The sequence below is a fragment of the Psittacula echo genome (genome assembly GCF_963264785.1).
Source record: "Psittacula echo genome assembly, chromosome: 4".
Lineage (NCBI taxonomy): Eukaryota > Metazoa > Chordata > Aves > Psittaciformes > Psittacidae > Psittacula > Psittacula echo.
In genome coordinates, this window is record NC_137738.1 from 73,581,486 (window position 1) to 73,594,055 (window position 12,570).

The 12,570-nt window shown below is 41.6% G+C and overlaps 1 protein-coding gene across 1 annotated transcript in view; it reads left to right on the forward strand.

Annotated features, from left to right (window-relative positions):
- Nucleotides 1–981: 981 nt before the first annotated feature.
- Nucleotides 982–12,570, forward strand: part of ELOVL4 (ELOVL fatty acid elongase 4) — a gene marked incomplete at its 5' end in the record, with an annotated part of 30,992 nt that continues 19,403 nt past the window's right edge. Inside the window, one exon of the mRNA XM_080614831.1 lies at nucleotides 982–1,081. Within this exon, the coding sequence (XP_080470957.1) occupies nucleotides 982–1,081 (100 nt within the window). The remainder of the gene's footprint in view (nucleotides 1,082–12,570) is intronic.

Consider the following 12,570-nt stretch of genomic DNA (forward strand, 5'->3'; position numbering starts at 1 on the left):
ACCAAAGGCCCTGCTAGCCATTGCCACAGAACCTACTTCTCCTGCAGCCCCCAGCAACAGCCTGGGCAGACAAACCTCCCTGCATCATGAAGTGACCATAAAGGCTTTAGCCCAGGAGCTGGAGTGGACAGTGTGCGAAAGACACTTTGGTGGCACATGGAGGAGGCTGGGCAAGTTGCTGGTGAAGGATACATCACCATCCGTTTCTGGTGGGGTTGGGAGAGTGCGAGATCCCGTTGCCATTGCGGGTTTTATCAGCGCTGGGAGGGGAAGCAATTTTAGCAGGGCAGTCAGCTGAAGGCCCGACACCTCACCACGACCGCTTGAGTTAAAGTGAGCGCTACTTACGCCGATGCCTTGGCCGGTCCACCAAGGAGGGAGTGACAAGCGGAGCAGAGAAGAAATAAAATACAAGCTGCTGAGAAAAGGAATAAAGGAAATAAAAGATGACTGAAATGTTTATCCCCCGTCTGGTAAAAATAGATCTCCTTTAAAACAAAATGAAAAGAGAACAATAAACACCTCTTTCCCGCCCCAGCCGCCCACTGAAGGAGGGAAAAACTCCCCCAGTCAGCCCCTCAACCCGCCCCGCACCTGCTCCTCTCGCCCTCCCGCACTGCGCCTGCGCGCGACCACGCGCACCCGGCGGGCAGCCGCCGGCGGGCAGCGAGGGGGCGGTAACGTGACGCGAGCGCACCGCACCGCGCACGGTGCTGCGGCACCGCGGCCTCTGCCTCCCGCCTGTCCTTCCCTCCCTCCATCTCTCCCTTCCCCGCCTCCGCGCCCTCCTCCCTGCCCGCGGGGCGCGGGAGCAGGTGACGGGAGCGAGGCGGAGTCTGGAGAGAAGATACCGAGAGATAGAGATTTAAATCACATCCCCGGCTGTAGAAGGGTAGCAGCAGCAGCAGCCCCGGCGCAGAGGCACGGACGCACGCGCCGATGACAGGTCTGCCGGCTCCGCCGCTGCTGCTGCTGCTCACCATGGGTGCCGCCGCCGCCGAGCCCCCCCGCGCCATGGGCCTGGTGTCCAGCGTGGTGAACGACACCCTCGAATTCTACCGCTGGACCTGGAGCATCAGAGGTAACGCGCCAGTGCGGCCCCGCCATCATCAACATCGCCGTGCCTGGCGCCCCCCACCCTGCTGTCACTGAGGCGCTGCGGTTCAAAATGGCTCCGTCTCCCGGGAGACGCGGCGCGCTCCGAGGGGGGCTGAGGCGGCAGGAGGGCCCCGGTCCGGGGCTGCGGCGGGCGGCCGGGCCTCTCCGCACCAGCTTCTCGTCCTTGTGGGTGTGCTCTGGTGCTTTGTGTGTTTTATCTCCTTAATCCTTTGTAACGGCCCGGGGTGCTCGGGGCATCTCTTCATGACAAGGTGAGGGTGTCCCCCCGGGCGCCTGCGGGCTGGACATGGCGAAATGGGCTTCCCGGAGCCGTCGCTCCTCGGTTTTCCCTCTTTGCAGCGTGCCTTGGGGTGCTCATACGGGAGTCCCATGTCGGGGGTGAGCGAGGCCCTCTGATAATTCCCGCTGGAGCTCAGACAGCCTTTGGCTTCTGTGGCAGGTGGGAGTCCTGTGACAGCATCGCGTGGAGCTCAGCAAACTAAATGAGGAAATGGTTGTTACCGTGAATGCAGACGCCTTTCTTTTATATTAAGTGTGGTTGGGTCGGTTCTGCTGTTTTCCTTTTTCAATATGCTCCGTTTATGTATTGGCACCCCACGGCTGCTGTGTGGAAGATGCTGAAGGAATGTCTTGAAATATGGAGAAATGTGAAAAAGCAGCTCTCAGCGCTGGGACAGCAAATGAGATGCTAACTTGCTACGATGCTGTGTGATGACCAGTGGCTCTGACAGTGTTGGTCAGCATGAATGGCTCTCTCCCTAGTCAAACGAAACAAGTGGGGTAGAGTCGCAGCTTTCATAGTCACTGTTGTGAGTAGCCGCGAGCAACTGACAGAAGAATCGCTTCTCTGGATGTGTTCTTAGGATTTCAGTTGCCCACACAGTGATGAGGTGTAGGCTCTTTTGATTTAAACCTAGAAGTACATGGAGCAGAACTCCGGAGTGAATGTAACTGTGAACATATTTCGTGGTAGTATGATAAGTGAGAATGTAGGGCCTTCGATAGACGCAGGAATCTCACTGCATTGGCAGTCTTTTCCACCCCCCTCCCTTCTGCCATCTGTCAGATAATAAATTAATCTTATGGTATAGATGGAGTTCACTTTTCTCCACAATTTGCCTTCCCAGCTTATCTTCTAGTTTTTGCCATATTATGAAAAATAAGCCTGTGTGCGTATTTTTTTTCTTCTGTATTTCAAACCTGCCAGGATACGAGGTGAAATAAAATGCTTGCAGCAGCACTGCAATGTAATCTACCAGTGTTTGCTCTCTTTCTCTGCCTCTTGCAACATACGATTGGTCATAGACTGACAGGTAATGCATGAAAAGATGCTGTTGTAGCCAGTCAGTAGCATTTTCAGATGGATATAAAAGTAGGTGTGTGTAAAGAGTTGATATCCTTATGTATCACTTGATTTGTCTGGAAAAAGACTTCAAGTTCTGATATATGTCCAGAACTTCAAACGTGTTATTTAAGTTTGTATATAGACAGCATTTGTTGTAGGCAAAAATGATTAGAGAAGAAAAAGAGGGATGAAAAGACAAGTTTATGTAAGGAATGTAAAGATAAGTAAGTTGCATTAGTACTACATATAGAACAAACTTATTTCTTCATCCTGCTTCTTTGGAGAATGTTACACAATAGTAGGATGATACTATGATGGCATCTAAAATATGCTCAAGTCTTTTACTAATATACTTATGCATAATTTTGAACTTTTGCTCTAAGTTCAGTAGTGTTACTGTTCACTTCATTACAGTGGAATCCTGTGTTATCAGTTGCGTTTTGCATAAGACGTGGAGAGTTTCTTGTTCAGGTTCTGCATTTCAGTAGGTTCCTGCAAGAATAGTTTTGGGTAGAACTTAGGTTGCATCAAAAGCATGTTACTGTCCGTATTTATACCCAGTAGTATGTAAACCAAGGTCCTCCTGTAGTTGTTACAGTCAAGTACAGATATGGAAAACATCACACAAAAGTTACAAGGTAGATTTCTGAGGCAGTGCTGTGTTGCTATTTAATGAAATCATATCTTAAGTTCTAAGTTCTGCTTAAATACCTGCTCAGTTTACTGCATTTCTGCATGTGTCTTCATTCAGAAAAAAATAGTCTGTTTGCCATCTCTGAGTGAATATATGTTAAAATCCTGAACTCATGCAATTCAGCTTTGTGTCAAGAACTATGGCAGTGATATTGCTCAACAGAAAACACAAATTATGGTGTGCAAGACCATTGCCTAATGTTCAATATCATTAAATAAAAAACTATACCACGCAGCAAAGTTGCTCAACAAATGATGCCATGCAATAGCATTACACAATAAATCATACTGAAACACTACTACACAGCAAAATTACACAATAAAATGTGAAGAAACTTTATTCCCACTACAGCTCTACACAAAACCTTCTCATTCATATAAACCCAAATTTACTCATTCTCTCCAGTTCTCCCTTCAATTTTTTATTGGACACCCATGTCTGTCTTTAGCCCTGTTCTCTGTATTCAGCAGAATGGTCCTGCTGGTAGGTGTTTTCTATTGCTACTCTGTGCTCCTATGATGAAACTTGTGTAGAACTGTGCCAGAACGTCCCACTGAGTCTTGTGATGCTTTATTTTGGTTCTGTAAAGATTCAGTCTTTTTCCTCCCCTGCTGTATGCTGTTTAAATAGCAACCAACCATTTCTGAGACCAAAAAGAACCCCAAAAGACTTGAGTATCTGATGAGCCTAACTGGGTCGTTTATTTTTTTTTAATGATAACGCAATTTTTGTATCATTAAGCATGCTATCTAAAGCTGATTTTTTTTGTCGTTTTATTTTTTTAACTTTTGAGTTTGGGTATAATAACAGTATTCCGTTACTTTTTCCACATATGTATTATCAAATATATTTTCAGCCTTAGCTTAATATTTTACATGTTAATTTGTTGAAAAATTACTTTTTTTTTTCCTCTCCTTCCTTGACTACCTTTTTTTGACTACCCCTTTCATGAAAGCCTGATATCCATTGTAACCATATATTCACCTGAAAAGGCTGAAGGAAAGCATTTAGGAATCCATACATTTCATGGAGAGACAGAAGGACAAAAATATGGTCTTAGTGGTCATCAGGAGAACAAAAGGTGGTCGATGGAACAGTTCCTATGAGAAAACATGATCAAGGAATTCCATGCCATTATTTCTGTAAGGGCATGGGACCACTTACGTGTAATAGGTAAGGCAGTGCTTCCTTCTTTCTCTGAGCTTGCATAGCTGATTTGGGTTAGATCTGCCAGAAAGGATTAAGGGCATGATTAGATGACTGAACAAGTGACTTAAAGGGAGGTTCCAGGCTGAGTCCAGGGGAACTATTAAGATGAATAACTCAGGATACAATCCAGGAAAGAAGAATGTGGAAATCGCAAAACATGGGGGTGAAGAGACATTTGCAATTGAGGAGGGGGACTAGGAGGCTGTGGCTTTAAAAGGAAAGGTTTGTGAAATGCTGTATTGAAAAGAGTTATTGTAGAGGAACTAGTTAATTTGAATGTATTTAGCTAAAAAAAACAAAGGCTTTACAGACTTCGGGTGAGAATAGGTGTTCTTGGACCTCCAAGTTAAAAGGAAGCAGGGCCATCCCCAGCCATGTGGGACTGCTTTGGAACAGCAACTATTTGCAGCTGTTGCAGTTAATAAGATTACAGACTTTTTCCATCAGGAGGAAAGGAGAGAGGAGAAAGATGCAAACTTTCACTTTAGTGGTAGAATAGTCTTCGAAGTAGCATTTTTTTCAGGAGCCATGTCAGTCATAGCTTTTATCAGTTGGGTCAGAAGTATAAGGCAATGAGGATGGGGAAGAGGGGAAACTTACGTCTGCTCTCTTTAAAAGTGAATCAGTGGAGCAGCTTCCATGAGAACTCAAATTGCCATAAAAGTTTTTGCCCAGAAGATCTTGAGACTAAGTTAAGAATGGTTAAGAAATTTAGGTTCAGTTTCTTTTTCAGTCCAGGAAACAGTAATAGAAGCAGACATGTGATTTCTGCATGGGAAAACAAAGGAGGGAAGAAGAAACAAAATGTGGTCAAAGGATCCTAAATTTTTATCCTTGAAGAAAGTTCGTTGGGGTGGTTAGCAGAACAGTCTGAGTGCAAGTACTACCTTGTATTTGAGGATTTGTGCCAAAGCTGGAGGCAAATAGAATCCAGATGAAAGTTCTTCTGAGGGTGACGATGGGAAGAGAGAACGAAAGGTGAGACAAAGGTTCATGAAGTCTGTTTCACAGAAACAAATCAGAATGTGTTCCTAAGTTTCCGGAGGGCTGGCTGAACATCAGACTTGATGATTTGGCATGATGCCTGTCTTGCAGATAAACTGGTCCCTCGAGAAGAAAATTGGTTTTGATCTGGTTTGATCTGACCACATCTGGGTAAAGCACGAGGATTAGACAGGAAGAAACACACCAGAAAACAGGGAAGCTAGTGTAACTGGGTTAGGCTGTCTTGTGGCAGAAAACCTGAGGTAGAAGCAGCACTTGGAGAAACTTATTACGGAAGAATGTTAAAGGCTAGATTATGGGTCTATGCTCAACCACATAGAGCACTACGAGCATCCAACTTCACTTATTTCATTAAGCATCCCCCTTAACTGCCTGCTAGTGGAGGAAAGGACTTTGTTAGTGAAGAAAAAGCAGCTTTTGGTATTGAAGACAGTTTGCTGAGTGTTTAAGGGAAATTCTACCCACATTTCATCACCAGAAGATTTTTATCAGACTGTGGAACTCAAAAGACATAATCAGAACAGATACCAAGCACCTTTGGCAGTGGAGACGTTGTCTGGAAAGTACAGTACTGAAGTAGAAATGTCTACTTAGAGATTTTTTTTTGATCATCAGGCTTCAACTCAAGTCTGAGGGAGAAGTCTGAAGCAAAGCCAATGCTACCGTCGAGGAGCCGAGTTGTGGATGGATGACTCTTTTCTAAAATGATGGAGTTGTAGGTGATCACGTGCAACTCTCATCATGGAAAGTCTTCAAAGAGCACCAGCAAGAATGTGATATGAACTTCTATGTGAACACTAATCAGCATGTTCCAGAAGCAAAAGGAAATGTTTGGACAACATGGCAAGAACATAACTTCTGAAAATTCTTTTTAAGGCTGTGTAGATAGCACATCCTGAAATCTTTGGAGAAAGTAAGATATTACTAATATTCTTAAGGTAGATTCCATGGAGCAAGGTTGCAAAACTACTTTATACAGAATTTAACCAAGCTGATTGCATTACTCTACTACCTACTGCAGGCGGCCAAATTAATAGATGTTTAAAATTACTGTAGTAGAGTTCTTGCAGATCATGTTTCTCAGCTCAGGCTGCATGCCATTAGTGAGGTGCAAATCAGCATGTGGTCTTGGAGCCACATACTACAACAAAAGGTGAAGGATTCTTGAGCAGTTGAAATAGTTGTGGCATGAAGCAGAAGCATTCTTCCTGGGGACTGCACTGATTATGGTAAATTGAGCACAGTGGTTTAGCAGTTGTTCTTAGATCTCTAGTTGGAGAAACATGAGTAGAAGTTGATCGTGGTAGTCATTCTGTATTTATGCTGTGCTTGGGGTGAAGAGACATGTAGCAGGGCTGTGGTTATAGCTATGGAAGACAAGAAGAGGTTGCATTCAATTCATTTCCTGCTTACTCTCTTGTGCAACCAGGAAAGGTTATCAAAGGTTTCATAAGGATGGTCGGTAGAGGAAGATTTAGGAAACATCGAATGTAGTTCCTTTTAAAGTCTTCGAGATCAGGAGCCATGAGGAGTGCGTGAGGCTTGACTCTGCTTTTTCCTTTGCCAGTCCAGGCAGGTTTTTGGAGTTACTCTATTCACAAGGAAAGGATTAAGGGAGCACTTAAATAAAAGGTGAGTGAATGAAAAGGCTTCAACTGTGAGAGAACTTTTGGAGGAAGAATTTGCTAGGATGCAGGACTGGGAGTTGGGGGGAAGGCTGTGTGTACTGAAGAGTTTTTGAGGTAAGGCAAATGGGGCTAAACATGAATGTCCTGAAAAAGTGGAGGTAAATAAGAGTTTGTTTAGCTAAAAATAATTTGTCATAAAAAGAATGAGAATTTTGGCTTTTTTGAAGAGTGTTGGTGTGAGTGGAGTGTGGCTGGAGCACAGAAGTTGGGACAGTGGGCTTTTAGGGGCAGATCAGGTCCATGAAGTAGGGCTACTCTGATAGCAAACTGTTATATGACAGGACTTTGCTTTCTCAGGCTGTATTCGAAAACAAGCTTGAAGCTACCATTCCATTTCATAAGGAACTCCTGTGTGAAGGACTATCTTGACTGACCCTTGCTTTAGGAAGATGTAGATGTGGGATACATGGCTTCTGGGTCTTGCTTAGGTGGCAGGTGAGGACAACTGTGCTCAGTGTTGTAAAGACTCAAGTGCTTCTGAGTGTATGGACTTCAAGGTCTTGTGGCATTTTAAGGACATAAATTAAGGCAGCTCTGAAATCAAGATCTGCTGAGACTTAGGTGTCAGCTCTGTGAGGATTTTCAGGACTGCACCCTAGACTGTAGGTAAAGCAGTAAGTAGCTCCAAGGCAAGCCTAGAGATGAATTGAATGCAATATTGTATTAACTTCCATTGTGTGTGCTTGGATCTCAAGATAAGCGTGAGCTAGTTTGCCTTTGTCTCATGGAAGGTGAGGGGGAATAAGTTACATAAATCTGGTTTGCATTTGATGAAAGATAATGGCACGTCTGTGGGCATTAACTGCTCTTGGTTGTGTCAGGTTAACTCGCTTATGTGCCTGCAACTCAAATCCTTTCTTCATGTACTTGAATAATTTCAGTGGTTTGATCATTAACTCCTGCCCCGGAGTGTTCTCTCTCTCTGTGGCATTGTATCTGCTTGTACCATGAGATTCTTCCCTAGTTTCACTCCATCTATTCATCTTCCACGTGTATTCCTCAGTTTCAGCATAATCGTGGACTTCTGACTAGTTGTTTTATTTCCACTTTCTTATTCCTCTTATCACTTTGTGCAGTATCTCAAAAGTGTCTTCTTCCTGCTCTTGTAGTTATGTTTCAGATTGCGTGCTTGTCCATGGTGTTTTTACTTACCATCTCCTTGTTCCCTCTCCTAGTTATAGCAAGTATGAGAGATTGTTTTATTGCTTTCTGAATGCTCACAGTGTTGCTGGAAGAAGGGAATTTGTAACCCATTTCTTTCACTTTTTGTGTTAAGACAAAATTTTAGGTCCTTCTACCCTTAGAGCATCTTTGTAACACCTTGTTTTTAAATGGTTTAAGATACTGTAAATGGGGAAGAAAAAAAAAAGGAAATAGAGGTGCTTAATTGACTAGCTGGGCTGTAAGTATGAGACTTAATATTGTCTGGGTTTGCATTTAGTATTTAGTGGTTTACCAAGAACAGATGTGCCCGATAGAAATACTTACTTATGGAGTACCCCAAAGTGTTTTCATATTTAGGCTAGTTTTTCTCCTGTTCTGTCTAACTTGTTTTCAGTGATCCATGAGTTTTTGCTCAAGAGTGAGAATGCAGAAACCATTGGAGAAGCGTAGGTATAGGAGCCATATGTTACCATGAAAGGTAACACGACTGTAGAAGTGAAGAGATGTAATTGTAGCATTCATTAGGGTATGGCATTATCTAGCTGCCAAACTGATGATTTTGCTTCTGTATGCCTAGTGAGTGAAAGATTCAGGCACTGATTATTCTGGTCATCTTTGGGGGCAAAGAACATTTTCTCATTCAGTTCATGTTTTGAAAATCAACATTTCAAAAGTAGTCTTTTTTTTTGTTTGTTTGTTTGTTTGTTTGTTTTTGTTTTTTTTTGTTGTTGTGTTTGTTTTTTGTCATACTCCCTACCCCACCAGATTTGCCATTTGTTATGATGTTGAAGGCACATTGAGGAATTAAGTTCTAAATGTTTTGTGGTGGTTATTTTTCTGTGGAGGCTTTGTCTGATGTACTTGTGTTAAGCTACAAGAAGACCTAATGTACCTTACAACAGTAAATTTTACTTCTGCCTCTGAACTTTACATAGGAACAAATATATTTCAATAACTCCTTTTGTAGTTTTCACTCGAAACAGAAGTAACAGAAATCCCACTTCATCTTTCTGTAAAACCAAATTGATGAGCAGCATCCTCATGCTGGTACAATCAGAAAAAAACAGGTAGTTATCAGAGATTTCTGTGCAGCTCCGTGCAGATGTTCTGAAGTAACTTTCTGGTATATTATTTTTAGGTGGATTTCAGTTTTCATTGCTGGTTTTCATACTTGTTTAATCGCTCATCTAGGAGTCTCTAAATGTTCATCTGCAACCCCAAATCATCCTGTTAGGAGAACAGCAATATAAGTGGTTTACACTTGCTATGTAGTTAGGCATTCGTATCCTTCAGCTGTGTTAGCACATTAGAAGACATATATCTGTGCTGAACTTGCTGTCCCATGTATGCTGAGTGTGTAACACATCTCTACAGAGAATAAGGCCTTGCCTTATTAAACTTATTAATAATCCTCCACATTTTTCAAGAATGTTAGCTTTGAGAAGATTTATTTTGTGGTCACCTGCTTCAGCATTATAAAACCCTGAATGGTACTAGATGGGCCAGTAATCTAATCTGTTGTTGCGACGTTGAATGTGCATAAGTCCTGTGTTTGCATTACTGCTTACTGATACCCCTACAATTATTTTCGTCATACCAAAACCCTCTGCTTTTTGGGGAAGTAATGATGCCTCCAGTCTGAGCTTACAGATACAGTTTTGGCTAAGACCACAAAAGTTTGAACAAAAGTTTCAATAAAGAAAACACTATAGGAGAAAGTTTGTTGAAGTGTATTTTATGGAGCACTTTTCTTTCTAAAGAAATACGAAGGCATGGGCTGGATCACATATTACTGCAGCTGGTTCATAGAAGTGCATCCCATGGCTTTTGAGGTTTTTTTTGCTTGTTTATCTGTTCTGCTTACCTGTTTACTCCATAACTTGTAACATTTAAGCAAAGGCAGGTAGGTTTCATTGGACTGGGAATTCATCTTACTTCTGTGCTGCTTGGAAAAGTAAGATCTGACAAATGGAAGAATGCTACGAGCCTGAAGGGCATATTACCTTGCAAATCTTTTGTAAGCTTCAGTGAGGATTATACTTTTACTGTTCCGTGAAGCAGAGTGTTTGCATTGTCCTCACAAATAATTATGATCAACAGAGGAAGTAAATAAAAAATAACTTGAATGAGGTGGTCTCTTAGACTTGAAAATCCTGAGACTAGGTGGTGAATTGAAATGGCTCCTGAACTTCGTAATAATTTCATTATTATCCTTGTCTTGAAACAAGTGTATCCTGAATTGAATTGCTGTGTACAGGCACAAAGACAATATAGTATCAATGACTGAATGATGGGAGTCCCAGGAAGACTGGAATGCTAGTTAGAATAACAGGAATACTAGTTAAAATAAATCAGACCTCTTAGCGGCAAATTGGGATTAGGCATTCCCGTTACTTTAATGGGAGTTTATGAAACACATGCATTTTACACAGGTGTTTATTAGCTGTAGGGGATGTTCTTAGCTGTGTGGTATTTTGATTTTATGTTGCATATGTTGTTTAGTCAATAAACAGCTAATTACAAAGCCCTGACATTTAAAACAAAGCCACAGTTGGTTATAGGCAGTACCTGTTAGTCTTGTCTGTAGTTCCTTGGAGCTGGCATCTCATTTCTGAGTGCAGCAGGATCTGTTCAGTTTCATCTGCAAACTTTTAAAATCTGTAGGGTTAGTTCTGTTTTTCAGAGTATATGCTTTCATTATTCACTGTGCTCGAGACTAAATATTGCATCTTATCTTGGTGTTTCATAACTTGTTAAAATGACAATGCTTTGTCATAAAATTTTGATGTCTCCTGTTATTGATCCAAACAAACTAGTTTGGTTTTGGCTAGTTAAGGCCAAGGATCAGCTTTAATTTGAGGATTGACAAAATACTTAACTCAGATATTTCCATTCATTGCTGAAGGTCAAAGTAAATGTGTTTTCCTTGTGCTGTTCTGTATTAAAAAAAAAAAAAAAAAAAAAAAAAAAAAGAAAATGCTTAGATCAGACCAGCTTTTGTGCTTTTCTGTGCTAGATTTTGGAAACTTTTGTGCGTATATAGCATCATGTGCATGTCATCCTTAGCATTACCCATAACATTCACGCCTCTTTCTGATCTTGCCAATCAGTAACTACCACTGATGATATGACATCATTGTGGTAATACAGAATTTTCTGTGAGGGAAATTGTCAGGTACTTGATTGGTATAGTTAATTTTCCTTGTCAAACAAGTTCAAGGCTAATTTAACTGTTTGTAGAATATCTAGAGAAAGAATAAGGATAAAAGATAGGTCTTCAGTCTAGCAGAGAAAATTATCACAAATTGATTAAAGTTTAATCCTTATTCCTTGATTTAGGGAGCAAATTTATCCAGTGGGTCTAGGTAACACTTTACAGTAAGCTGTTACGTATTCTGCTGGATTTTCTGCATCTGAAAAGATGTGTCCTATAGTAAAATGAGTAATTCTTGTAAGGAAGATCTCTTAGCTAGAACTGGTTAAGGGAAGTTCCATGGCCTTTGTTTTGTAGATTATTGCAATGTTCCCCAGTTAGGTATGGGAATCTTTGACCCTGTCAGACTTCTTAGAAATACCCACAGACTGCAGACATTGCCAAGTATGATAGAAGAGATAAAGGTGAGAAAGAAGCATAAACTGGACATTCCTTGTGTACCAATCCTTTTGCTTTCCTGCAGCAATCTGCCTGCACAGTCCCTCCTAGGAGGAGATAGACTTCTGATTGAAACGGAAGTGAGGTTATAGGCCTATTATTTTAGCTCATGCTGTAGCTTCAGTCCTCTATTGTAAGATTTCTCATAAACTTGGTAAACTGTGATAATTGAGGATTAGAGTGCAATATGTGCAAGAATACTCAAAGTGCAATGAAACATCAGAGCAAACAAGTTAATTCAAATATTGGAGACATTTAAAAGTATCATTCATTTGGGGCCATATAAACTGCCCTAGCAAAATTGTAATAAGTGAATAGAAAACTTAAAAATCTGTAGGTATTCAATCCAAAGATGTATGGCTTTTCAATTTTGACTCTGCTATGGTACTTCTCAAAATCTTCAGCTGCAAGTTGTGCAGCCCATGCAACTAGTTGTGTACTGGTTTATAGCTTCTGCTTTTGTTCTATTTGTATGTTCTAAAGGTTCAGTTAGTCAGTGACTGAGCTTTTTCTTGGAATCTACAAACTGGTAGCAAATTCTCATGCATTGTTTTATTTAGTTTTAAAGCCTAGGGTCTAATGGAGATGCTTATTCGCATTTGCTTTCAACTGAGCCAGTCTGCAATGGTGGTATAGCTACAGTGGATCTTATGCACCTGTAAATATTTGCAGGACTGAGCCAATATTTCTGATA